This window comes from Pteropus vampyrus, unplaced genomic scaffold (genome assembly GCF_000151845.1).
Source record: "Pteropus vampyrus isolate Shadow unplaced genomic scaffold, Pvam_2.0 Scaffold146, whole genome shotgun sequence".
NCBI lineage: Eukaryota > Metazoa > Chordata > Mammalia > Chiroptera > Pteropodidae > Pteropus > Pteropus vampyrus.
The window spans coordinates 5497239-5524812 of NW_011888927.1; the positions used below are offsets into that span (position 1 = coordinate 5497239).

Consider the following 27574-nt stretch of genomic DNA (forward strand, 5'->3'; position numbering starts at 1 on the left):
ATATGAGTTTTTAAGTCTTTGGAGTAAATACCCAGTAGAGGAATTGCTGGATCATATGGTAGATCAATTCTCAGTTTTCTGAAAAACCTCCATACTTTTTCCATAGTGGCTGTACCAATTTGCAGTCCCACCAGCAGTGTATGAGGGTTCCTTTTTCTCCGCATCCTCTCCAACGTTTGTTATTACTTGTCCTGTTGATTATAGTTATTCTAATAGGTGTGAGATAGTATCTCATGTGGTTTTGATTTGCATTTCCCTAATCTAAGAACCATTTTTAACAAAATTGTTGCCTGAGAGTTTTGTGGACAGCACTGGCAGTATGAATGCTTAACCTGATCTGTGTGAGAACAGGCTGTTGTTGCAAAGGTTCTGTCACCTTTCAGCATTTTGAAATTTTGTGTCCTCAGAACTCTCATTTTGAGGTTATGTCACCTTTCAGTGTTCTTAGCTTTATGTGGGAGTATCAATTATGACTCCTCACCTTGCTCAGGCTTGAGGTTTTGTTCCCTGACAGGTTTTGTTCTCCTCCCCATCTGACACACAGACACATAGGCCCACCTTGCTGAGACTCATTAAAGTAAAATTTAGATGACCAGAGATCAGCAGAGTCTCTAGGGCAGCTGCTCACTTCTGAACACAATTACCTCTCAATTCATATTTTCTCTCATGGTCGACTCCTTAAACGTTTGTTATCATTTTGTTTTCTTAGCTGTGCATTATGAAAGTTATATTTAACATTTTCCCTCAGCATATTCATGTGTTTTGAGCTAGGTAGTTTTCAGGATATCTATTTCTCATATTTTCATAAATAAAAGTCTCTCAAGAAATTTACTGTTTATTTTGTCCTTTGTTTAATTCCAGTGCATCTATTGCATCCTTTTCTATTCTATTCAGACTCTGCCTTTTTTCAAGAATGACTTGAGGTAGCTTATGAAAAAGACAGATATAACAAGTTAATGAGTTACCAGACAAAGCTCAAGTGGAGAAAAGTATTATAACCATCCGAATGAATATATTTGCTGTGAGTTTATGTTATATAATATGGCTCAAAGCTCCTAGTTTCTAAAATAAAGAAGAAATACATGACAAGTTTTAACAGGATTAAACAGTTTATTTAGACTCTTCAAGAGAGAGTAATATTTTCCCTGGAATCCAGTTATGAGAGATAGGTCTTCCACGGGGTAATGGTTCTAAAACCATATATATCAGCATCACCTGCTGACATTTTAAAAACATAAATCCAGAGATCCCCACCACCACCATCACTCACCCTAAGAGATGTGGATTCATAATGAGTCAGTACTCAGAGATAGATACTGGCAAAATATCCCTAGTTGATTCTGGCAATCAGTCAAATTTAGAAACAAGTGATATAGAGAGTGCTTTGAGTAAGATCATTGAACATAGTCTTAATGATCTTTGACAGCAACTGCAGCAATGAAATTCATATAGCTGTTCCTTATCACGATCTTTGATAGAAATTGTAAAGGAAATTAAAATACACTTTTTTTCCTCCATGGAAGGCAAATCTATAAGGGGCTAAGGCTCTGTGAGTCCAAGCACATCACCATTTTATGATCTAATCTGATATGCTTTTGAACACTTGAACTGCCTTATACAAAATATCATTTCTCTTAACTCTTGATAGGAACTGATTAAATTCATATCAAAAGAATACTTTCCAATATAGTTCTCAATTACTGGTATCTAGTTCTGTTTAGAAAGATATATCTATAGGCTTTAAAAATTAGAAAAAAATAAAAATATAAGCTTAAAAAAAAGAAAAAAATTAGACTGTTAATTTAAAAATATTCTATAATGAATATTGATGAGTTTCACATTAGATACAGTAATTTTACATTGTGTGCAGTGCATAATAGAGATTGTTTTATCCTAAAACTGTTTTTCAGAGCAGATGACACCAGCATCTATTGAGCTTGGGGATGAAGTGGTGGGACCAGTGGGATTCCCTAATGTTCTCATGAAGCATCTTTAAGCAAAATGATTTTCTGAAATGCCCACTAGGGGGCACAGTGGACAAATGCACCCTGAATACCTGACCAAATGACCCAGTTTTCTAAGGAATTCTTTGATATTATCAGTTTGAGTGCTGTAGACAATGGTGCTTGTTTATTACAGCTAAAAATCCCTTTTAGACAACAGGTAGAGCACATATATTAAGTGTAACTTGGTTCAAGCCACATTTAATTGTCCTCTTATTTGAAAAGAGGAGACAAGCTGTTGAGATTTCTTAACTCATTTAAAATTTTTGTCTGATATTCTTGCCCATTATTCTTCTGTTGGTCATAGTGGAATGCAAATTTTGCAACTAGAGATTTTAGTCTGCTCTAGTTGCTGTTCACAGATTCAAAGATCAAAGGTCAATGAATGAATAAACAATCTTTCTTTGTTCTAGGTAGATAACTCCTCAAGGTGAAAAAGAACTGTGATCAAAGAGTATAATGATATAACATTGAGGTGGTTTACTTTTTTAAAATAGTGTACAATGCAAGCACTACCTTATAAAGCTAGCATATACAATTGCAGAAATACAATGTGGATTTTGCTGTTTTTATATTGTCTTATTTTGTGTGTATTTTCAAGTGACTATTGATTGATCCATGCAGAAAAAACAGAACACAACTAGCTGGGTAGCCTTAAGGGAAAACAAAACGTTATATGAAACCTAGATATTTAAAATACTGCTGTGATTAGACTTCATATCTTTCTATAGAGATTAGAAAATCAAAAAGACCTTGTGAATAAAAAAAAGTCAATATGATAAGATTGGCTTTTTTTTTTTTTAAATAAAGATAAATGACACAGTTGCCTTAATTTAAGGTATTTTAAATAACTAACATTTCCCCCCTTTGTTTAGGAAAGTAACTCTAAACCAACAACCCTGAAGCCCATAATTTTGAAGGAAATTGTTGATGCTCATAAGGAAAAGATTAAGGAAGTGATAATGAGAGAGAGCGTGGCACCCACTGAGCACCTCAGACTCTATGACAAGTATGATTTTCTGATCACCAGAAAAGCTGAGCAAGATGTTGATGCTTTTCTTGCAGAACCCCATCATTACGAGGAAATAATAAAAGAAATACGCAAATACCAAAAACTAATAGAGGAAATACAGTACACATCTAGAAAGGTAAATGACCCCTTTTGTATAAACTGTTCTCTGTACCTAAAGATCTTTTCCCATGTTTATTAGGATGTGTTTTTAAACCATACAGTGAACGAATTAGATCATTACTATCAAAAGGAAAAGTATTTCTTGAGCCTTTCCATGTGCCAAGCTTTGTGGTAAGCCTTGGATATATGGAGATAGACAAAACAGATGTGGTTCTTGTGCTCATAGAGCTAAAAATCTACTAAAACCCAAACTTTTAAGTACTTTAATTTGACCCCTCAAAAATTCCAAGAACTTAATTTTTTTTCTTTAACATTTATAATTTTTTTTTGGAAAATGTGGTAATTACACCAAAATATGGTTACTTCTGTTTAGTAGGAGACTGGTAAATTAAAATTTTCTCCTTTTGTCCTTTTTTATATTTTCTAAAGTTTTTTCATGAACATGTTATTTTTATGTATAGAGCAAACATAACATTTAAATACCACACTATTTAGCAATAGTCAATTCTCCAAAGTTTTTATATCCATTATTGTCCTGAACTAGAGTTGATTTCTAAGATAACAAACTCATCAAGGAGATTTATCCAGAAGATAGTTGTAAAAATAAGTGAGGATTTAGAAAACCCACTTGCTTCATAGTTAAAACAAAACAAAACAAAACAAAAACCCCTCAATCTTGTTAAATTTCACACACAAAATCAATATTATGAGAAAGGCAAAATTGTGGGAATCTTTTTTGTTTTGTTTATTAAACTTCTAATACTTTAACATTGCAGACTATTCGTTTAGGAATGTTTGAAATACGTTGTGAGGAATTAATCAGAGCTTTGGTGAAGCGAGCAGATGTTATTTGTGGAAAACTTATAGCTAAAATGTTCAGAGATCATCAGGAAGTAAATACAAGGTATTTATGCAAAATTGCTTATATTTCTATTTGGGGAGGGGAATGTGAAATAGAATCAAATGTCATTCACCTAAAGTAATAGATTAGAGCAGTGTCATAAATGATCCCAAAGAAAAAATAATGCCAAACTTATTTCTACTTGGCTTTAAGTGTTATTTTGTGATGATGATGATGATGATGATGATGATGATGATGATGATGACGACAACAACTTTCTACCACACATGTGCCTTTCCAATTGGCTGAATTAAGGTGGTATTAAAATGTTTTGCATTTCATTTGCACAAGTCAAGTGGACATTCTCTAAGTTCAGATTTTTAAATTTGTATGATCAATACACAAAGTGGGTTTTCAAAGTGAATGTGCACAATAGTTGTCATGGGCCCTAAAGGACCCTCCCATTTGGAGCTTCATCTTGCTGTAATTATTCTTCAAGTCCATGATTACTTTTTGTCATTTGTTGACTAACCTGGAGATTTTTAGGAAAACTGACCTATGCTAAGTAAACTCACAGAATGCTAATGTGTAAAACAGAATTATCTGTTTATTTAAGACAGGAAGTATAACTAGTCCTCCAATAGCTGGTGATAGTGTTGCTCTGGGAACCTCTTTTCTGGTATCAATTACATGGAACAAATTGCCAAATAATCAGAATTTTTTTTTTATAGTTATGGTATTAGAGAAGAATATAGATTATTTAAAAAACGTTTCTTTCAGGCTGTAAAGAAGCCTGAAGGAAGCTTTATTTACCTACCATGTGTTAGATGAAACACTAGATACTTGGACTCCAAATGTGAATAAAACTGCTGAAGGAAGTTTCAGTGTTGAAGGGGAAATAGAAATACAAACCAGTAAGTTACAATAGGGTGCAGTAAGTACTTTACTGAGCCACAGAAGTAGAACAGAGAAGGACACAATTATCTTTCAGAGTAGAGGCTGGGAGAGAGGGGAAAATCAGGGAAGGCTACCAAGAGGAAATGATATATGAATTCATTTTGAAGGATGAGTAGGAGTCTGCCAGGTGAACAACGTAGGTGAAAGAATTCCAGGTGGAGAAAATACTATGTAGAGGGGAGTGAGGTATAAAAATGGCATGGTGTATTCCAAGAACTAGGAGTGGTTTGCATTGCTTTCATGATTCTGTGAAGGAAAAAAAGTGAGGGGAAAGGTTGAAGAGAGAGGCACCGGGTGAAAGAGGACTTGGCTTTGGGTCACTTATCTAGGAACCAGAATCATGTATTCACCTTAAAACACCTTTTCCTCTAAAAGTAATGGAGGAATAGTGAAAATGTCTTTTATTTGCAGCTTTTCATGCAGAGTGAAATATTTATTTTAATTTTACAGCTCTTTTCCCTGCCTCTTAACTGGCCTCTCGGCCCATGCCAGTTCTATTTTCCCCCTTTTCTCCTAATTATGCCTCTCACTAGACTCACTGGAGGTACAGAGTACACATCAGGACTATTATAGGAATCATTAGATATGAAGACCAACTTCTTGCCCCTCACCTCTCCATGAACCCCTTCATACCTATCTCTCCACATTCTCAGAGAGCAAGAGTTTGTACACCATTCAGAGTTCTCTCTACCTGTGAGCTCATCCCCAGTGCTTTCCATCCCTCAGGATCTGGCTCTGCCAGTCACCTCCTTTGTATCTCATTTTAAATCTCTTTCACTGTTGATTCCACCTCTGAAATTTACAAACATGCTCAAAACCCTCTTTCATACCCCAACTCCCACTTCAAACTAACATCATCACTGTGCTCTTTTTCTCTCCTTCACCTCATAGACAATCTTTTTGAAGAAATTTCTGTGCATTTTATCTGGACTTCCTTAGAACCAACTATACTTTTTATTTAGCCTCATAGTAAGTTTATTTATATTGGTCACAACCCAAATCATTAGGAAATATATGCATATTACCAGAAGTTCCTGAGCATACAGGCCCATTTTAACCATTTCCTCCAAATACTTAAACACTCCCTTCCTTTGTACCACTTTTTTTTGGTGCCATCTTAACGAAATCTCTTATAGAGCACCTAAAACTCCAGGTTGGAAATGATTATGGTTCTGTCTTTCATACTGGATTATGAACCTCTTGGGGATTATTATTACCTTTTATCTATTTTTGTATCACTTAATACTGTAGTTGGGAATGTAATAGATGATCATTAAATGTGTATTAAATGAATAAGTAAATGAACACAAATTTGCTTTTAATTCCTTGGATGTCATATAGGTAAAATAATCTTACTTTATTTTTTTATGTAATGGAACATTGAAATAGTATATAATAACAAATTTAGGAATGAAATTAATTGTATAAATTGGGTTTATCTGTTTCAGTTTATGTGACGAATTTGAGAAGATAGCAGAAAAAGCTCTTAGCACTCCTCCAAATACAGCAGAACTAATGGAAATGAAGGTACTGTTTGTGAACTCTTTATAGTCATATGTGTACAATTTTTTCTTTTTCCCCCCCAGATCTTATAATTATTGACATAATACATGATAACAAATCATGCCAAAAGTTAAAATGGAGGTTTAAAATACTTTTTTAATATATGTAGCTCATGAGTCTACAGTTTGGCGATTCAGGCTGGGTACTCCTGGATGGTTCTTCTGGTCTCAGTTGGGTCACACACTCAGCTGGTTCTCCATTGGGATAACTAGCATGACTATCTTGAGCAATTTCACTCTGCTCCTCTTGTCTCTCAAACTCCAGCAGGCTCACCCGGGCATGTTCTCATAGCATGGTAGAGGCACAAAAGCAAGCTCAATTTTACAAATGCTTTTCAAGTTTCTCCTTGTGTTACATTAGCTAACAACCCATTGACCAAAGCAAATCATATGGCCACAGAATCAGAGTAAAAGGACACTACAGGGCTAGATACTGGGAGAGCTGAGGTATTGAAGCTATTAATGCAGTCATCTACCAGGATATTACTGAGAGCACTATTAATAATGTTAAAGGCATAAACCAGGACTGTCTTGGGCAATCTAAGTGATCACCTTTCATTGTTTTTATCAACAAACATTTAATACTTAAGTAATATTTTGTTTTGTTACGTATAGGCTATTTTTGTTATATATTAAAATTTTTTTATTGTAGTTTGCTTAAATATGTTTTGAACATAGGATTTATGGTACTGAAAATATCGGATGTCTCACTTTCATTGTTTTTCACGTTACTTCAGTGCTTGAAATTTACCTAATGGTGATTAAAATAATATAAAACAACTAATTAATCACCATTTCATTTTATTCCTTTTTTATTCCTATAATGTTAAATTTTTACAGGATCTTATTTTCCTTTTCTAGTAGTCCCAAGATCCAAAATAGAATCCTTTTACTTTTAGATTTTAAAATATTTAAGCAAACCCAGCAAAACATGTAAAATCATTCCAACCTTTGTATAGGCAGGAAATTACAAAAAGAGTTCAAATGAAAATATACATTTTTTAATTATTCACTTAAACAAAGATTTATTTAAATCATTAGAACCAACTTTTACATATCAGCCTTTAACTAAAAAAGTTCTATTTTAAAAAAAATATTGGACTGGGGTTCTTAGTGTGTGAATTTGTGTGTGTGCATGCATGTCTGTGTGTGTATCAAATAGCACACTTTATATATTCTCTTTTAGAATATTTTTATATTTTATAGTAGTTGTTGTAGGACATCAAGTGATACTTTGATTATGGATGATTATAAAGATAGCTAGATAGTTCCATAATCGTAAAGTCTTTTGGAAAAATGAATATTGAATATGAAGAGTGTCATTTATTTACCCTCCTAGCCATCACTGGAAATATTTAGGAATTTGGGGTTAATGTAAACTTCTATTGTTCACAGCAACCTTTAACAGAATTAGCAAGTGAGATTCATTAACTGGTACTTAAAATATTTCTGTACCCTAAAAAAGTTTATTGCTACAAAGGCAAATAGCTTTTCAATTTATTCAATACAGAAATTAGTCATTATCAGTAAGAGGAAATAAAAACCCTGTCATTTGACTACACGGAAGGCTGATTAACCAAATAACAAAAATATATTTTCAGTTAGACATTTTGTTATCTGTGGAAACCACCATGATTTGCACCTTATTTGCTTAGATTTGCAACATAACATTTAGTCTAATTAAGATGATATATCACGAAAGGTTTCTAGGCAATGTTGCTTGCCTTTTTCTTTTTAATTATAAAAGTAAAAATGTAAACAATATAGGATTATACAAAGTAAAAAGTAAAAGTTCCTCTTTTCTATAATTCTTTTCTTTAAGGTAATAATTCTTTATAGTTTAGTGTGAATTCTGTTCTTTCCAAACCAGTGAGAGAGAGGATGAAGAGAGAGAGCCAGGAAGATAGAGATTAGAGATTAAAAAGAGCTTTAAGAACATTAAAAAGAAGAAGCATTTACTTCATAGACAGGGAGATGGGGTATAAGATAGGGAAGGTGAACATAGGTAGTTACAAGTAATGCGGCGGATTTCCTTCAGCATTAATATTATTAAGATATATAAATAAATTAATATGTATCAGAGCTTTGAAAGAGATATATGTACATATGTACATACACAAGAGCATGTGCACTTGCATACCTACTCACACACACACACAGATACACACACCTGTACATTCACCTACTCACACACAAACGCAGAGAGATTTGTTTTTGCAAAAACAGAATTATCACTCTGCTGCAAATTACTGTGTTCACTTAACAATATACCCTCTCTGTATTTCTCCTATTAAGTAACTAGACTTTCTTTGTTTTTTTTTTTCCCAAAATCAATAGCCGTTTACTTCAATACAATTTATTAAATGATCTGTCATTCACTCCTTATTTGAAATGCATCTTTTCAACATTAAATTTCCATATGCACTTGGAACTCTCTCTGTTCTGCTCCAGCCTCTACCTCTGGGCCAGAATAAAAACTATGTAAATTATTGCATCTATATAGCATATTTTGATATTTGGCAGGGCTAGTCTCTACTATTTTCCTTTTTCATGAGCACCTTTGCTACTCTTGAATATTTACTATTTCAGACACTTTTAGAATTACAGCAAATTTAGTTTTTAAAATGCTACTGCAATTTTGATGGAATTTGAATTGAATTTATAGACTAATTGAGAGAAAAACTTACACCTTTATAATATTATGTCTTAACATATGTTTCTACATTTATTCAAACTTTTAAAATGTCCTTCAATAAACTATTATAGTTTTTCTCATATAGATTTAGCACATTTCTTGTTAAATTTGCCTATCATTAATTTTTAGTTTTTGTAACCAAGGAAAGTGTTTCAGCACAAGTGTCTGTTGCAAGTTTGCAATTTTACAGTTGTTGTGGCAGTTATTTGACTAATAATTGTCTCCTTCAACTAAACTATAAACTATCTAAGGGCAAAACCCACATCTGTACCTGGCAAGTGTCAGGCACGTAAAGGTGCCCAAACATGCTATGTTGAAAGAATAAATGATATCACACAGGTAGCACCTGCTTCATATCTTCCAGAAACCCATAGCAGTCTTCTCTGGTTTTCCAATGCTTTTTAGATGTTGTTTATTATTTTCTATTTTTTTCCCCTGCTGTTTTAGTAGCGATGTTTGGAATTGGACTAAACTGTTCTACAGTCCCCTATCTGTAAGCAAAAGTCTATATACTTCTAAAAAGTCTATATATATTTATGTAATGCATTTCCTCAGGCTATTTTTTGACATGAGCTGTTCATTAAAATGCCATCTGTAATTTTTGTTTTCCCTCAGGCTTATATTCAAAAAGTAGAGACAATTGATATGATTGAACTGGGACAGAGATTGGTGGATTCTAAAAACTGTCTCGCCTTCCTCATTGAGTGTGCCAACTTTTCTCCGGCAGACATTAGGCTAAATAATAATGTTTTCCAGTGGTATGGAAGAATGGAAGAAATTTTTGAGGAACACAGGAAAATCATTAAAGAGAAAACAGAACAATATCAAGATGGTCTCAAGGTTGGCATCTTAGCTATTTTGAATTATTTTCATTTTCTGGACATGTTTAAGTTTTAACTTTTTACATAGCATTGTAACTCTACTTCACAGGTCATATATTTTAGCTTTCTCTTACTATAAATCTTAGTACAATATAGTACACATCACATTGGATCAATGTGGCATCATTTTTTGATTTTTCAAGGGAGAAAACATTTGAATATATTACCCACATATGATCATTAATAAAAACACTATCTTATACAGTTTATAAGATAGTTATTTTAGTTATTTTATTGTTATTTTATTTTTATTATTTAATGTCAAAGCTCCCTTGATGAAATGTACCTTTACACCTTATATGTGCTAAAACTCACCTAAGTACTGTGTCTAGAATCATCACTCTTAACATTTAATTACTCTAACCTTTTTTTTTGTCTTACATATAAGATGGTTTGTAAATTTTCCCCTCACTACATGTTCAGCCTCATCTACCTCTCCCCACTCCTTGTTCTTGATTTTTCAGTAACCCTGAGCAACCTTTAAGTGCGTGTTCTCCCAAACTCTCATCTCTTGCACATTCTTTCCATGTGCTCCTGACCACAAATCATGCTTGTCTATCTAGCGTACTCAGATGAGTTTCTGAGAAGCCCTCTTAGATCTCAATGCTGCATCTTCTCTTCTCCTATTGCACTTTTAACACATCTCCACTGGACTAATTATCTGATCATTATGTTATTATTTTCAGGTCTATCTCCCCATTAGACAGTTAGTTCCTTGACAACAGAGCAGTTTGATTTTGACCTTTTATCCATTTACATTTCCCTGGCCTGCACAGTGCCCAACACACAGGAATGCCATGAGCACTCCATAGCTACTGTCTAAATAAATTACTTAGTATTTTCAGTCTCATTTTACAAATGAAAAACACATGTTCCTAAAGTGAAGAGGCTTGTTCCAGGTCAGCCGGTAGGGATGTCCTTTGATAGCCAGCCTAACATCTTTCTACCACACTATAGCAAATACAGTTAATTGACAGAATATTTTGTTTGGATTCATAGACGTCAAACAAACAAACAAACAAACAAACAAACAACCCTTCATTTGAAACTGTAGTCTAAACTTCTGTTTTACATGTAGGCCATTTCAGAATTTTTAAACACTTGTAGACACCATCATGAATAATAAATATCAGATACTTATGTTACAATCGAATAGACTCTTAGAAAATGCTAGATGACCCAGAATTATCTACATTTTATTGTAAAGTATATACTATTTTACAAATTACACATAATATTGATGAAATTTTTCCTCTCATTTTCATTCCCCCACTGGGCCCACTGACAATAAATTTGTCAGAAAACTAAAGAAAAGAGGACAGAAATAAACTTAGGTAATCTATAAAATAAAAAATCTGTTTTTGAATAATCCAGATTTGACATTTAAATATTTTATTAAGAATTATTTTTTTAGATACATTTAATTTGAAATGCCTTACCAATGACAATTTTGTAATAAGCTTTTCTTGTTAAAACATACATACCTGTTTTATATTGGAAGACAGTAATTTTCAGGCTTTAAATCTAGATTTACTTACCTTACACATTTCTTGTGAAGGGAGCCCATGGGACAAGAAAAATAACCTTAGAATGCTTTGTTTTAGCATTGATAATTGAAGAGATGTTTGAATATCAGGACACAATTAAAGAAATTAGTTTTTTTCCAGTTATTTGTAAAAATGCCTCAGATGTCTTTACAGCCTTTAAAAAATTGGAGTTTTCCTTTAGCCCCATACTTGATTATTATGAGATTTTTTCAAATGCTTATAAATCATTTGTTAGTATAAAGTCTTTAGCATACTAAAGAATACCATTTACTAACACATTCTTATTTACTTTGTTTGTTAGAACTTCTCACATTGATAGTAAAGGGTAAACTTTCTCTAATTCATGAATCACAGGAATCTTAATCATTAATTTTAAATCTCTTAAATCTTTTTAACTCTTAAAAATGCTGCATATTTTAGATCTCTGTTATTATCTTTCAGATAATCCCTTTCTTTATATTTTGCCAGTGTCAAAATATAATAATTCTGATAATCCTTTATATCTGATAATGCCTAAAGGTTTTAACTTTTAAAATTAGTAACAGCCAATATTGTTTTTATTAGTTACGATGTGAACGGTTTCTGGAGGAATTAGAGAGTTATGCTAAGCAGGCAGAAGAATTTTTCTCCTTTGGAGATCTTCAGGATGTACAACGATACCTGAAAAAGGCTCAAATACTGAATGGAAAGTTGGATTTAGCAGCAGACAAGGTATAATTTAAAAATTTTAAAGATGAATAAGTTCAAAAGAAAGAGCATGGAATTTGCTTTGCATATTTACCTTTAAGAAATAGATTTAAGTAAAAGAAGTTTAACTACATTTAATTAGAGAATAATGCATATGGCACAAATATATTTTACAGACATACTTCAAGGAGGAGCAGCATTGTTGTTTTATTGGTAGTGATAACATTTCAGTGGCCTTCATTTTTTATTTGAAGGATAGAGTTATATCTCCATCTGCTTCTTAATTTTTATTTTGTGTCATTTAAACATTTGCATCATATGATAGCACCTGGTTATTGTTTAGTTTTCTCATCTTCATAGAAGCCAGTTTAGATTGGGTGGCTGTGTTTTTAAATTAGACTCATTATATTCTCCCATCAAACTACTTTGATCTCAATATTGCCATTTCAGAAATCACCTTTCTCATTAAAAGAAACTGGAAGGGGAAAAGCCATACTCTTTGCCATGTAAAATGTTTGGCGGTTTTAATAGCGTCTTTTATAAAAAAGGGAAATATGAAAACAGACCATATTATGATGCTCTAGCATTTTTTGCATTTATTTATCTACTTAAAATTATTGGGGTGACATTGATTAGTAAAATCAAATAAGTTTTAAGTGAAGTGTATAATTCAACAGTATGTCGTATATATATATATTGCATTGTGTGTTCGCCTTCCAAAGTTATGTTTCCTTCTGTCACCAACTATTTAACCCTTTTTACTCCTATCTATTCTCCCCTCCCCCATTCCCTCTGGTAACCACTAATCCACAATCCATGTCTGTTTGTTGCTTTCAGTTTTATATCCCACATATGAGTGAAATCATATGGTTTTCAACTTTTTCTGTCTGATTTATTTCGCTTAGCACGATTATCTCAAAATCCATCTATACTGTTGCAAATAACAGCATTTCATCTTTTCATATAGCTGAGTAATATTCCACTGTATATATGTACCACAGCTTCTTTAGCCAATCATCTATCATAGGACACTTTGCTTCCATGTCCTTGCCACTGTGAATAATGCTGCTATGAACATCGAAGTGAATATAGCTTTGCAGATTTTTGGGGTAAATACTCAGAAGAGAAATTGCTGGATCATATGGTAATTCAATTCTTAGTTTTTTGAGGAACCTCCATACTGTTTTCTATAGTGATTGTATTAATCTGCATTCCCACCAGCAGAGTTTGAGAGCTCCTTTTTGCCTACGATCTCTCCAACACTTGTTATTGCTTGTCCTGTTGATGACAGCCATTCTAACAGGTATGAGATGGTCTCTCATCATAGTTTTGATTTGCATTTCCCTAATAGCTAGTGAGGTTAAGCATCTTTTCATGGGTCTGTTGGCCATTTGTATGTCTTCTTGGGAGAAGTGTCTATTAAGGTCCTCCGCCCATTTTTTAATTGTATTGGTTTTGTTGTTGTTGTTGAGTTGTATGAGTTCTTTATATTAGGCCTTTATATTTGAGTATTAGGCCCTTATGTGAGGTGTTTGCAAATATATTTTTCTATTTGATGTTTCTCTCTTTGCTTTGTTGATGGTTTCTTTTGCTGAGCAGAAGCTTTTTAGTTTGATATAGTCCCATTCATTTATTTTTGCTTTTACTTCCTTGCCTTTGAGGTCAAATTCATAAAATCCTCTCTAAATCCAAGGTCCATGCATTGAGTTCCTATGTTTTCTTCTATTCAATTTATTGTTTCAGGTCTTATATTCAGGTCCTTAATCCATTTTGATTTAATTTTGATGTGTGGTGATAGACAACAGTCTGGTTTCACTCTTTCGCAGGTGGCTTTTCAGTTTTCCCAGCACCATTGATTGAAGAGGCTTTCTTTTCTCCATTGTATGGTCTTCATTCCTTTTTCAAAAGTTATTGGCCTATGTATGCGGGGGTTTAATTCTGAAGTCTCAATTTTGTTCCATTGGTCTGTGTCTGTTTTTCTGCTAAAACCATGCTGTTTTAATTATTGTCACTTTGTACTATAATTTGAAGTCAGGCAGAGTGATACTTCTAGACTTTTTTTTTTTCCCTCAAGATGGCTTTGGCTATTTGAGGTCTTTTGAGCTTCCATACAAAGTTGATAATTTTTTGTTCTAATTCTTTAAAAAATGCCATCGGGATTTTGATGGGAATTGTGTTAAATCTGCATAATGCTTTAGGTAATAAGGTCATTTTAATTATGTTATTCTTCCAATCCAAGAACATGGAATGTCTTTCCATTTCTTTGTGTCTTCTTCCATTTCTTTTAAAATGTCTTATAGTTTTTAGTGTATAGGTCCTTCACATTTTTCATTAGGTTTATTCTTAGGTATTTTATTCTTTTTGTTGAAATTGCAAAGGGAATTGTTTTCTTCATTCCTTTTTCTGAAAATTCATTATTAAAATATAGGAACACTATGGATTTTTGAACATAGATTTTGTATCCTGAACATTTACTCTATTTGTTTATTATTTCTAATAGATTTTTAGCAGCGTCTTTAAGGTTTTTTATGTAAAGAATCATGTCATCTGCAAAAAGTGACAATTTGACCTCTTTCCCTATTTGCTCTACCATTTTCCTTGCATTGAAAAAATTTTAATATCTTAGCAGATCAGATAATTAAATAGTTTAGAACAATCACAAATATGCAAACATATGTTGGGATAAGGGAAATAAACTTTGTAGATTTTTTAAAACCAATGCCACTGAAATTTTAAGTAACTTGCATAATTGTATAGTGAGCTCAAACGTTTTAATTTTGTAGATATCACCTCGAAACCACCCACATGCTCACATATTTCACAATGAAACTAAGAAGAAATAATGCTTTCTTTGTCTCTTCTTATTCTATTTATCTTCGAGACCCAGCTCTGGTTGCATCTTCTTTACAGAGGCACCTGTGACTTAATTCTTTTAGCATGCTCTCACATCTCTAAGCAATTGCATTTTTTATGTATATTATTCATTTGATATCACACAGCTATTGCTTTAAGACATTTCTTCTTTTGCCTTATATTATTACTGAATAATTGCTATGTAACTTTCTCTACTTATATCCTATCTCCTCAGTTGGATTACTAATTCCTTGGAGTTGTTACTTTGCAATAAAATATTAAAAAAAACTTTTCCACATTACCTAACACAATGCTATGTATATTAAAAATACTTGAGGTTTTGTTAATTAATGAATAAAGCTTTATCTTCAGTATGTCTGGATGGGCAAAGACATGTGAATTTGTTTTACTAGGCTAAGTAACTTAACCAGTGATTGTTCACTGGAAACTGTAATCAAAAAGAAATAGGAAAAAGAAACTACCGCTCAGATTTTATAGATTAGGCCTAATTTAAATTTAACCTTAGGGCGTAGTAAGGGTTTTTTGGGTCATATTTGATATAAATATTTTTAAAACTTAATTTTGAATATTATTTACTTTCAGAATAATAAATAATACCCGTTCTTCCAGATCGAACAGTTTAATGCTGAAGAGGAGGCATTTGGTTGGCTACCATCAGTATATCCTCAACGTAAAAAAATCCAAGATGGTTTGAACCCTTATCTTCGTCTCTATGAAACTGCTGTCGAATTTAGCAGTAAATATAGAGGATGGACCGAAGGACCATATAACAAGGTGAATCCAGACGAAGTAGAGGCAGATGTTGGAAATTACTGGAGAGGACTATATAAGCTGGAGAAAACCTTCCACGATTCTCCAAACGCTTTGGCAATGACAAAAAAAGTAAGGGCAAAGGTGGAAGATTTCAAGCAGCACATTCCTCTCATTCAAGTGATCTGTAATCCTGGCTTGCGCCCCAGGCACTGGGAGGCCATGTCCAACATCGTTGGTTACCCTCTGCAGCCGGGAGATGACTCCACCGTCTTCTCTTTTTTAGACATGAACCTGGAACCATTTTTAGATAGATTCGAAAGTATTAGTGAAGCAGCTAGCAAAGAATATTCTCTCGAAAAGGCCATGGAGAAGATGATTAATGAGTGGGATACCATGGAATTTGTCATTCTCTCTTATAGAGAATCTGGGACATTTATTTTGTCATCAGTTGATGAAATTCAGATGTTGTTGGATGACCACATTATTAAAACGCAAACAATGCGAGGATCTCCTTTCATTAAGCCTTATGAAAAGCAAATGAGGTAAAGTGATATTTATATGACAATATTTATACTATGGTATCAAAATCCACACTTGTTTTGTTTTGTTAACAAAATCATTACGTGTATGTAATGTGTAGTTCTTTTTTAAATTGATTCTGTATTGTGTACTTAATATTTTAAATAGTTTATTATAAGGAATGATAACCCTCATTGCTTTTGAAAGAGTACTGATCCCTTTGCTATGACATATATTCATAACAAGGGTAGTAAACAATCAGTCCCCAGATATTCATTTTCATTTATCTGATCTTACATATTTGACTCTCGAAAATAATTTTGTCTATAAACATAGATTATAGAACATATAAACTATAAAACTGAAGATAGTATCCTTTTCCAAATATACTAATTAGTCTGTTGTAGATGATCCCTAAAAGTCTATTCTAATTTCCACTGATGTGCATGAAGCATGGCTAGATAAGTGCAAAAGAATGAAACTATGATTCTAGTCTGGTGTTTTAGGGATTTAACACAGCCGATTAAATTAAATTCTTATCCTGTCTATTAATTTTTTCAATTTTTATAATTTGTATCAAGCAGTTTATATTTTATCTTCAAAAGAAAGTAAATCCAAATCAGAGTACCATCTTCAATGTTAATTTACATGACAAGAAAAAGCAAACTGCTTGATAATACTTGCCTTTGTTTATTGATAGATTATCCCAACTTGAGCATGCTCTAGCTCAGTCTCCCTGCCCCAGCTCTCTCCAGTGTGCTCATCAAAACTAATTTTTGAAACACTCTCAAAGTGGTATATCTAGACTCTGTTTTTAAGGACTATGCATGAGATCATTAGCCAGTGAGAAATTTTCTGCATCAGTCAGGGATTAAATGAAAAAAGAGGGACGAGCTCCAGAGAAAAGCAGAGGCATTGATTTCTTTTTGTGAAAAGAAATTAAACAAATTCATTTATAAACATTGAAAGGAAAGTATTTTAGAAAGGCATTTGAAAATACCTTGTGACTTTTAGAACTATTTATATTTCTTGATTTTAATAATCTAAAATTACAGATCACCACTTATAGTTTATGTGTAATGTGTTAATATACTCATACAGCTATCCCATCTTTAAGTTCTGTTGCCGTTAACCAATCATTCTTCTTTATGGCTATGTTATCTCTTGTAGCATAGTGGTTGCAGCTGTCTGGGTCCAAATATGGCTCTATTGTTATTAGTTGGGTGAACTTGAACCTGATACTTATGTCTATGTGCCTTACTTAGTCTCCCCATTGGTAAATATGTGAGGATGTGAGCATAGAGCAAATACATACAGAGACCTTAGAACTGTGCTTGTAAAATTGTCAGTGTAATCATATTTATTCTTGAAGAAATCAAATCATTATTTTTGTTCTCCGTGTTTAGAAATGAGTGGTAACCTATTGTAAATTCTAAAATGCTTCTGTCTCATGAATGCCATGCTAATAAGTTTAGGATTACGTAGATTTTTCTTTAACTGCCAGTTACATCTTATGAATTGAAATATTTTATTCTGGAATTAAAACCTTTAAGGGCCCAAGATTTTTTTAAAAAAGAAGAATGTTAAAGGAAATGAGTCTCGGATATAACTACCTTTCTGAAGAAGTTCAGAATGCCCTTACCATTACTGTCTCCAAAATCTCATTTCTCAATTTTTACCTTCTAGCCATGGAATTGGATTGTAAAAAGGTTTATCGTTATGAATATATAGAAACCAGCTCATTTGTAGATAGGTATATCTTAATTCATATATCCATATAAGGATAAATGTCGATAATATTTTAAAACAGATTTTGTAGAACAAAGCTAGTGATTTATCTTTGAATGAAGACAGATGAATGGAAATTAGAATAACAGCACTTCATACAAGATTGACAGTCTAGTCATGGTTTTGAGTTTTGTCATTTGAAACATTGCTTGGTTTGCTATTGTTGATAAAAGCCACTGTATTTTGCTTCTCAGAGAATGGGAGGGCAAGCTCCTGCTGCTTCAGGAGATTCTGGATGAATGGCTCAAGGTCCAAGCAACATGGCTATATTTGGAGCCCATTTTCAGTTCTCCAGACATAATGGCTCAAATGCCTGAGGAAGGCAGACGATTTACAACCGTGGATAAAACATGGAGAGATATAATGAAAAATGTCGTGCAAGTAGGTAAAACTCTCTGAAAATGATATTATTTGGTTGAAATGACATGACTTTTATTTTTTTAACATTCCAAATAGGCCATTGTCTTTTTCCCACATACATTCCCTTTTCAGATATTATTTTAGACTCCTAGGAACAAGGAATATCAAGTGCAAAATAGGTATTTTTATCCTGATTCCTTCTTGAGGGGTAAAATGAATTTGCATTGTTTAATGCCATTTGGATCTAGTCATGGTTCTTACCGTATGCTCTGATAGGGAGACATCGTAGTCAGCATTTGCTGCCCCATCAATTCTAAGGCTTGTTACGGGCTACACCACCACTGACATGTGCTGTGGTGGAAATATGTCAGCATGCCAATCGCTCAATTAACAGCTTTCTCTGTAGAGACCTATAAAAAAGAAGAGTTGCAAAAATAAATATATCTGAAGAGCGTAATAAATAAAATAAATAAACAAAATGTAATCAATCATCAATCGATACAAAAATACCATGGAGAAGAACTTAACAATTTAATTTAAGTTAAGGAGAGAATTTAATAAAAAGCAGTAATACTGAAAAAGGCATGATTTTGTTCAATTCAAAAGACATTTATTTACTGCCTGCAAAGCATTGTTTATGTTTTTGGAAGTTAAGATTAAAATAGAAGAAATATTAGTTATTAAATTATATTATTAAATAAATGTAAAATTCTCTATTGGTGTTTTGATCAAATATAATACCATGAGATAGAATGTTATCTTAAAATTTTCCTACCTTAAAACAGAAATATGCATATTTTTATTATTTAAACTTTCCAAGTTGTGATAATAATCCTAAACACCGATAATACTATGTCAACATCAACTATGATTTGATAGGGAAATATTCAGAAAGATGGACATGGTTTTGTTTATTTAATAAGTTTACTTTATTTTATGTAATAACACATGAAACAAATCTCTGGGTAAACCAAACTTTTGTAAAATTAATCACACTAGAATCCCCCATTTAAAGAACTAACGGTTGAATTACTTAGTAACACATTTAATCATTTCTAATTAATTTATTCTATAAACTTAGCTTTTCACATGTCATTTCCTTAACAGGGCAAAACTGTCATAACATGTATATATTTTTGTTTTGAAGGGATGAAGCAGAATTTTTTGTTGCCCCAAAAAGCAAAAAGTAAATGCTCGTATTCTCCTATTTAATATATTTTTAAAATAAAAATAGAATCTTTTTTTGATATTTAATCAAAATATTTTTCAAAATTCCATATTGCTAAGGAAATTTTATAGATTTTTCAATGCCTAGAAAAGAGCAGCTGTTCTGGGACTAGTAAATAAAGGAGACAGATTTTCAATTTTATCATACTGCTTAATTAAAAACAAAGAAACAAACAAACAAAAACTTTACTTACCCTCATTCCTGAATAAACAATTTTCTTTGGGTGGTGCTTCATTTACATTTGCTATAAGACTTGATAGTCTTTCTCAACCGGTTTTACATTTTCTTTTTCTCAATATGTTAGTATTCAGGACAGCTTTTACCCATCTCTCCCAAGCTATGAAAATAAACACAAATCTGTATTCTCTCAGGAAAGCTAATGAGATGACCAGGATGGTAGATGCCACTGTATTAAGTGCTTGGTACAAAAAGCCATTACTTTCAGTCTTAGGGATTTCTAATAAAAGTTCTTTTAGAACTACGCCAAAAGAAAAAGGCTCAGAGTTGAAAAGTAGAATGTAAATGATGTTGTTAATATAACTGACTTGATTAAGATATCTTGGTTCCTTGAAGTATAAACATGAAATAGTTTTATGTTTTGCTCCCTGCTCCCAACTATGCTTGGCCAAAGCCCCTTTCTCACTGGGAGAAAGAAGCTCTCTTATGGACCTTTCAGTCTGATTCCAGAATTTTTCAGTCACTTTTGTTTTCAGTCACATAGTTTTGCCTGTGAGGACTAGCTATACCTGTTTCAAAACTTCAGTCTCATGTTCTCCTCAGAGCTCTTCCCCTCTCCCACAGTGCAGTTAAACCTGAGGTTCCAGTGGTAAGGAGATGTGGAGACTGCTCTCCCACCTGCTATTCTCTTTCCTGTGCTTATCACTAGGTGCTGCGACTGGGATATAAGAAGAAGGAGGGAAGCGGGAGGGATGAGGAGAAAAATAGGAAGGAGAGAGAAAGAGAATGAAATTAAGAGAGCATTTATTGATGTAGGAGATCCAGCCAAACTGGTTGTTCTTTTGGTCAGTGGTCATAAGATGGACAACCGCCTGTCAGCGGTGTCCATACATTGTGTCTTTACTGTTGGTCATCACAACTAGCCTAGCTTTTGAGCAGTCATGGACACGTGAAGTCTACAGATTGGCGTGGTGTGGACAGGTGAAGACTCCAACAAGCTCTGACTGCTTGAGCATCTCCCTTACATTTGGTCATCCTCTGTGAAATTTGCCTGCATCTTCAAGTTGACTACTAATGATGGCTTTTGCCACATTCCTCTCATGCGTGTATCTTTTGCCACATTCTACAGCAGCATTTCACAAATCTGTATCTCTTAATTTCATCTGAGATCTGTAGCAAGGTAAGATCCATCTTCTGTACTGCGCGGTAACCCTGAGCACATGGCCCTTGCCCCTCCTTCACCTGGCCATTGCCTGACACCATCTCCTCCCAGGGTTCTTTTCCTACTCTGATAGCACTGGAGCAGGTCACTATACCTGGTGATAGAGCAGACTGCCAGTTGGGGAAGATGTTAGTCTCTTTCTCTACAGGCACTTGAAAACTTTTCTAGGGACTCTCTTGTACCCTCTCCCTAAGATGAGGCCAGTTAATTGCCCACCATTGGTAAAAGAACTGGGAATCTTTTGTCATGTATGCTACACACACTCAAATTTGACTTTTGATCCATGCAAGTCTTCTTTTGTATTCCAGACAAGACAGAAAAGACACTTTTGAATTTTTCCCCAAACCTTTTCCTCTTAGAGTCTAACCCCATCTTAGTAAATATAAACACTGTTCTCCCTATTGCTTAGGCCAAAAACTTAGGAGTCATTATTTTTCTTTTTGCCTTTATTGTAGTAAGTATGATCAATTGGCACCAAGCATCTCACCTCTTTCTAGTGAACTGGAAAGCTAAAAATCACATCTCCCAGATACCTTAGCATCTAAGTTTCTGAAAGTGAATCAGACTTTAACGATTACATACACTCACGTGAGATTTGGAAGGCATAAGTGAAACAGCATCCATCTTCTGCCATATCAGCCATTTCTGCTGTCAAACAAGATCATGGATATATGATTTTTTTTTTCTTTCCCAAATGGGCTTTAATATCTGATCACCAATTTTATGGGTACTTGGAGGTGGTGATAGTATTGGCTTCCTGATCCCGCCTTCTGATCCCTAGAATTACAGCCACTGTGGTATGTTCTTGAATGCAGCAGTCCAGTAGTGGTAAATTTTATCCTAATTGGCAGTAGCAGTAACGCTCCTGGAAGATCATTTCCACAGTTCAAGGGTCTCTTCTGAAAGCCCAGGCCTTCCAAAAGTGATTAAGTGATTTTGTAATCACTTAATTCCCTCTGTTAAATCTCTTTTTTGCTTAATGTACCTAGAAAGATTCTGCACTGAACTAAGAATAAGAATACCAGAACCTCAAGGATAAGATCTAGGATTGTTTATATGACCCTTTGGATTTTAGGGTAGTAAAAATCTAGTTACCCTTTGAAAATGGAACACTGGTGGTACCTGGCATGCAGTGCAAAGTCACTTACCCAAATTATGGTCTTAGTTTCCTGAAATGAAAAGTCTTTTATAGAGACGAAGCTTTGGTGGACCAAGTGGCTACTGGAATAGGTCAGTATAGTAGGAATTTGAAATCTGATGGATATGAGATGTGCTGAATTTTTTCTAAACACTGGAGAAATTAAAGAAAGAAATGTCATAATTCAGGGTTTAAATTCTCTGCTTAAGATACAATCAGAGGACCAAGGAGCTTCTGTGATTGCCATCAAAGAGCTTCATATCTCACAGCTACAAGTTTGACATAGCCAAAAATCAGTCAGACTCTGATTGAATGAGTTGCCAAGTTATGATGTAATTTAATTCACAGACTTGCCAGATTTATGTGAAAGGTAGTTTACTTATTAACAAAGAGTAGGATGGCGAGATTTAGGAATGGGGACATTTGGGTGGATTTGACTAACTGAGTACCTTGATCCTCACACTGCAGAGCCTTCCTTGCCAGAAGCCTTGTCAGAAGCCTGAGGAATATGGAAGGCAATGTATTGTAATGGTGCTTGTCCAGGGAGGAAAGACCCTAAGTTACAGGCAGTCAAATGTATTGATGTGAATGCAGTTACTAGAGATACTGGTTTTAATGTGCTAATCAAAGAGATGAGAATGGTCTATTTATGTATTTTGTTTTGTTTTTGACCAAAACCTGGTTCCCATAATGGCCTACCTAAATGAAGTTGAAATGCCAGAAAATCCTTGATATGATTTAAATAAATTAGAGATGGTTTATAGATGTTTCTGTGAAATAGGCTTGTATGACCCAGAAATGGAAATTACAGTCCCACTTAGGGGGCAGTAGGAAGGTAATCCTTCTAGTGGGCACACCTTCAATAAAAATATTAGTAGCAAACAGTTTGGCTGCACGATCAAGGACTTAGAAGAAACAAGACTGAAAGTTTGGTAACAAAGGAGGTCTGGGGAAAATGTATAAGGGATCACAGATAGACTAGAATATTAGTATATTTGTTCTTTGTGTAAATGTTTAATAAAAAAAAAGCACTGCAAAAGGAGGCACTTAATATAGTTGACCACTTGATCTAGTTTGTGAATGTCACCCAGCATATGCCAGTGTATGCACAATGAACTATGAATTATATGAATAAAATAATAATAACATTGCCCAGACTGGAGAACGTTTGAGTGTTACAGCAATTAATAAGAAGGCCAGTAAAACAAGCATAAACCAGAACTCTCTTCTTGAAACTGGGACACATGGTCACTCTGGTTATAAACAAAGAAGTCATGATGGCCGAGATGGAAATTATGGAACGACTCATCATCATTGGCTACCTTTTACCAACACTGCCGAATGTCCAAACTGCCAACAGCAGAAACTAACACGATGCTTCTGATACAGCATCACACTTGAAGGGACCAGGCAACCCTTTAGAAGAAATTGAATGCATTGGACCTCTTTCAACATAAAAGAGGGCAGTGATTTGTCTGTACCAGATAGATTTCTCCTTCGTTATCCCAAGCTTCTGTGAACACTGTCATTCACCGACTTACTGAATGACTTATTGTCACAGGTCCCACGTAACATTGCTTCTGCTAAGCAACTTATATTACAAGAGAAATGAATCAATTGACTGACATTCATGAGATTTACCAGTCCTAATGTGTGCATTGACCTTATAAAAAGTGGAATGTCTCATGTTGAAGACTCATTTGCTGTACCAACAGCAAGACAATAGTTTGTGAGTTTAGGGTGCTGTTCTAGAGAATATATAGTATATATTCTCTACCAGATCCAAATATATGGCTTTTCCCATAGGCAGAGTACATGGATCTAGGAATTAACGAGTAAAAATGAAATGAGAATGACACTTTTCACTAATTCACTCAATAAACTACTCACAATTTTGCTTTCCAACTCTCCATTTTGCTAGTTGAAATATCTTAGTATCCGGTGGGGGGGGGGGGCAGGGAAATGTTTCTGTATGGGACCCTATCAATAGTTTCACTGAACAGGAAGTTCTTGATCTGCTCACTGTACCTTTTACCTCTCTGTCCTTATAACTTTCCACTTTACTTACTCTGTTCTAGCCACACTGGCTTCCTTTTTGTTCTTCTTCTTTTTTTTTAATCACACATCTCAAACACACTGTGTCCTAGAGCCTCTGCCCTGACTAGACCCTCTTTCTGAAATGCTCTTCCTCCAAACACCTGCGGAGCTAACTGACGACTCTGCTTCCTTGAACTCTTTTCTCGAATATTACCTTTATAAAGAGTCTTACATTGAACACCCTATTTAAAATAGAAACCTGCCTTTGCCTTTCCTGGCACTTCTAATTCCCCCTTTTTTATTTGTAGCATCCATCACCTCTAACTTATTATATGATTTATGAACTGTTATGTTTATTATTTGTTGTCTGTCTCCCCATGGAAGCTGGGATCTTTGTCTGTTTTGTTCACTGTTGTGCCCTAAGTGCTAAGAACAGTGCCTGACACATAGCAGACCCTTGATAAATATTTGTTGAGTGAATGAATAATTGAACTGAGATGGATCCTTCAATTATTGCTAGTTCTTAAGAATTCTAAGTTTCTTTATGAAAAACCTCTGAAAATTTTATTTTAAATGCATGGGCCCTAAGATCTGGATTAAGCCTAAAATTATCTTGGGTTTTGAAAACATTTTTATTCCAGGTGAGGTCACAAAGATCACAAAGTTGTAAGGGAGCTTATATGTCTACTTAGTGAACCCACATTTCCCTTGTTAGGGCTTAAAAGGTTTAATGAGGATCTTACCACTCTGTTGTCCAGGGATTTCTGATTAGGAAGTTCACGCTTCTAGAAGTTTATTGAACTAGCTTGAGATTAATTCCATGAAGTGTCTGAAACTGTACTTTCTGTGAAGCTTCCTGGCAGCAGTAATTACAATGCTCTCTCTACATACCCAAATTAAAGTTCCAGGCCCCTGATATCATAAGCATTTGATTTAGTAGTGTAAATCAACCACGAGATTGTCATTTGTGGTGGTAAGAGTGGTGATACTTATAAAGTAAAAGAAGACACACAAAATCTGTATAATTGTTCCTCAACCAAAAAAATGACAGTTAATAATTCCTTTTCTTCTCCTCCAGGGGATAGAATGTAATTAAAGTATCAAGGGAATCCTATGTAGTTCCAATTTTCTAATAGCTTCCTGTTATAACATCTTATTGTTCTGTCCTAAGAAAACAGCTAATAAGTACCAGCCTGGTACAACATGGAGGGTTATGTGTTCCTTGAGTCCCTCTGTATGTTTACAAGCTTAACTCATCCTTCATTCACCCAAGCATTCAACAAATAGTTCTGGAATACCTACTCTGTACCAGGATTTTATGGCAGTGCTTAAAGGGACTTACAGCCAGTTTTATTTTACTATGATAAAAACCTTACCTGAAGCATGGCAGATTATAAAATGTCCATTTTAACTCTATAAAACTGATTGAATGATATAGGTGCCTCATTTTCCCCAAAAGTGTTATCTGTCGGTCTTTCTCTTTCTCTTCAAGAGATAGTTATGGAAGGGAAAATAAAAGAGTAGTTTCAAGTTTATGTGTGTTCTAGGAACCATATTAAGTGCTTCAAATATTTTATCTAATTTGGTACTCATAACAACCTTGAGGGAGAGCTCTTATTCCCATTTTAAAGATAGGAGAGACTCGGATTCAGTAAATGACCTACAGTGACACTGGTAATAAGGAGCAACGTGGGTTAGGAACCAGCTCTGTGCTTTCCTTGATTTGACGCAATCTTCGTTATGTTCACCTTCTCATGGAAAGAGTGAAGGTAGCTTAGTTCCCAGTCATGAGATGATTATTTTCATATATGTTTCTTATGTCCATTATACAAAGGCACATAGATTATTCCCTATTTTCATTTAGAACTAGCATATCTGGCTCAGAGTCATTGAGCCAAACTGGTTAAATAGTTTTGATCTCAGGAATTCAAGTAAAAATTTTTTACTAGAATGCTAAGTGTTTCCAGAGGTATATCTTTTGTAATTATAATATTTAGGGAAAGAAATACAAACCGTTGTTTAAATAACTGATTTTTTTTTATTTAGCTTTCAAATCTTAGATTCAAATAGCAACATTCCAATCAATTAGCTAAGAATAAAACAAGTATTAGTAATTCATGAAAGGGTTTTTCACATTTATTAACAACCATTCAGCTTTTTTTTTTTTTTTCCCTCAACAAACAAAGGTAAGCTTTTCCAGAAGATGGCACTCTAAGAACACTTTTGGTTTTGTATTTAGGAGTACCAGTCTATGCTTTACTGAATGATTTGCACATTTAAATAAATGACCTGAGTCTCTGTCCTGCTTTCTTTTTGTGTGTGTTTCTTAAAAATATTTATTTAAAACAAATGTTTTTTTCGCAACTGTTAGGAAATATAATAAAATGCCTTTTAAAAATCGTATATATTTAAAGATAAGTGTATCTAATACATATTGCGTATTTCATACAAACTTTTTTTATTTAGAAAACAGGTATTAATGAGAATTATTTTGTTCCTTGATTAAATTACTGTTTCTAAGTTACATCATTGTAATTCAAAACAAAGAAAAAAATTATATCTTTCCTTTTCAGCCACATTCAAAGTATATTGACAAAAACATATTTTAGAGACTACTGTAATACAATAAAATTTCTGTATGAAACAATTTCCAGCTGACAGGTTTGGCTGATCTCTCAGTCATCGCTGAGTACCCCAAATAAGTTTAATTAGATAATCTTGAAATTCTATATTTAATTTTTAACAATCTTGATCTAATTTTATATAAATTTTCTAAAATGCCTTATTACTAATATTAATAAATGTACTGGTACCTTCTCACAAGGTTTATTATTTGGCCTGGTGATTTAAATCTCTAATGTGTTTAGCACCTCACACCTTTAAGTTTATTTAGTTAAGAACTTCTCTTTGTCATTGGTGTCAATGGTGAACACTGAGTTGAAATTATAAGACCAAGACTAGACTCAGATGACATCAATCATGTGTTAAAGAAAAAAGAGAGGAAAAAGAATTTTATTTCAAATACTAGCTTGTATTTTAATGTGTATTTCTAAAGATTTTCATAAACCTAGTGATTCATTGTATGGATATTTTGAGAAATCAATAAACTATTTACTTTTTAAAAATATCAGTTCTTAAGATCAGCTTTTGGTTATAATTCTTATTTTGAATCC

At 33.8% G+C, this 27574-nt stretch overlaps 1 protein-coding gene across 1 annotated transcript in view; it reads left to right on the top strand.

Moving 5' to 3' along the window:
• Positions 1-27574, top strand: part of DNAH7 (dynein axonemal heavy chain 7) — a 203189-nt gene that overhangs the window by 27297 nt on the left and 148318 nt on the right. Inside the window, exons 12-18 of the mRNA XM_011369246.2 lie at positions 2879-3151; positions 3912-4039; positions 6382-6460; positions 9806-10030; positions 12183-12329; positions 15789-16474; positions 18434-18620. Coding sequence (XP_011367548.1) covers positions 2879-3151; positions 3912-4039; positions 6382-6460; positions 9806-10030; positions 12183-12329; positions 15789-16474; positions 18434-18620 — 1725 coding nt within the window. The remainder of the gene's footprint in view (positions 1-2878; positions 3152-3911; positions 4040-6381; positions 6461-9805; positions 10031-12182; positions 12330-15788; positions 16475-18433; positions 18621-27574) is intronic.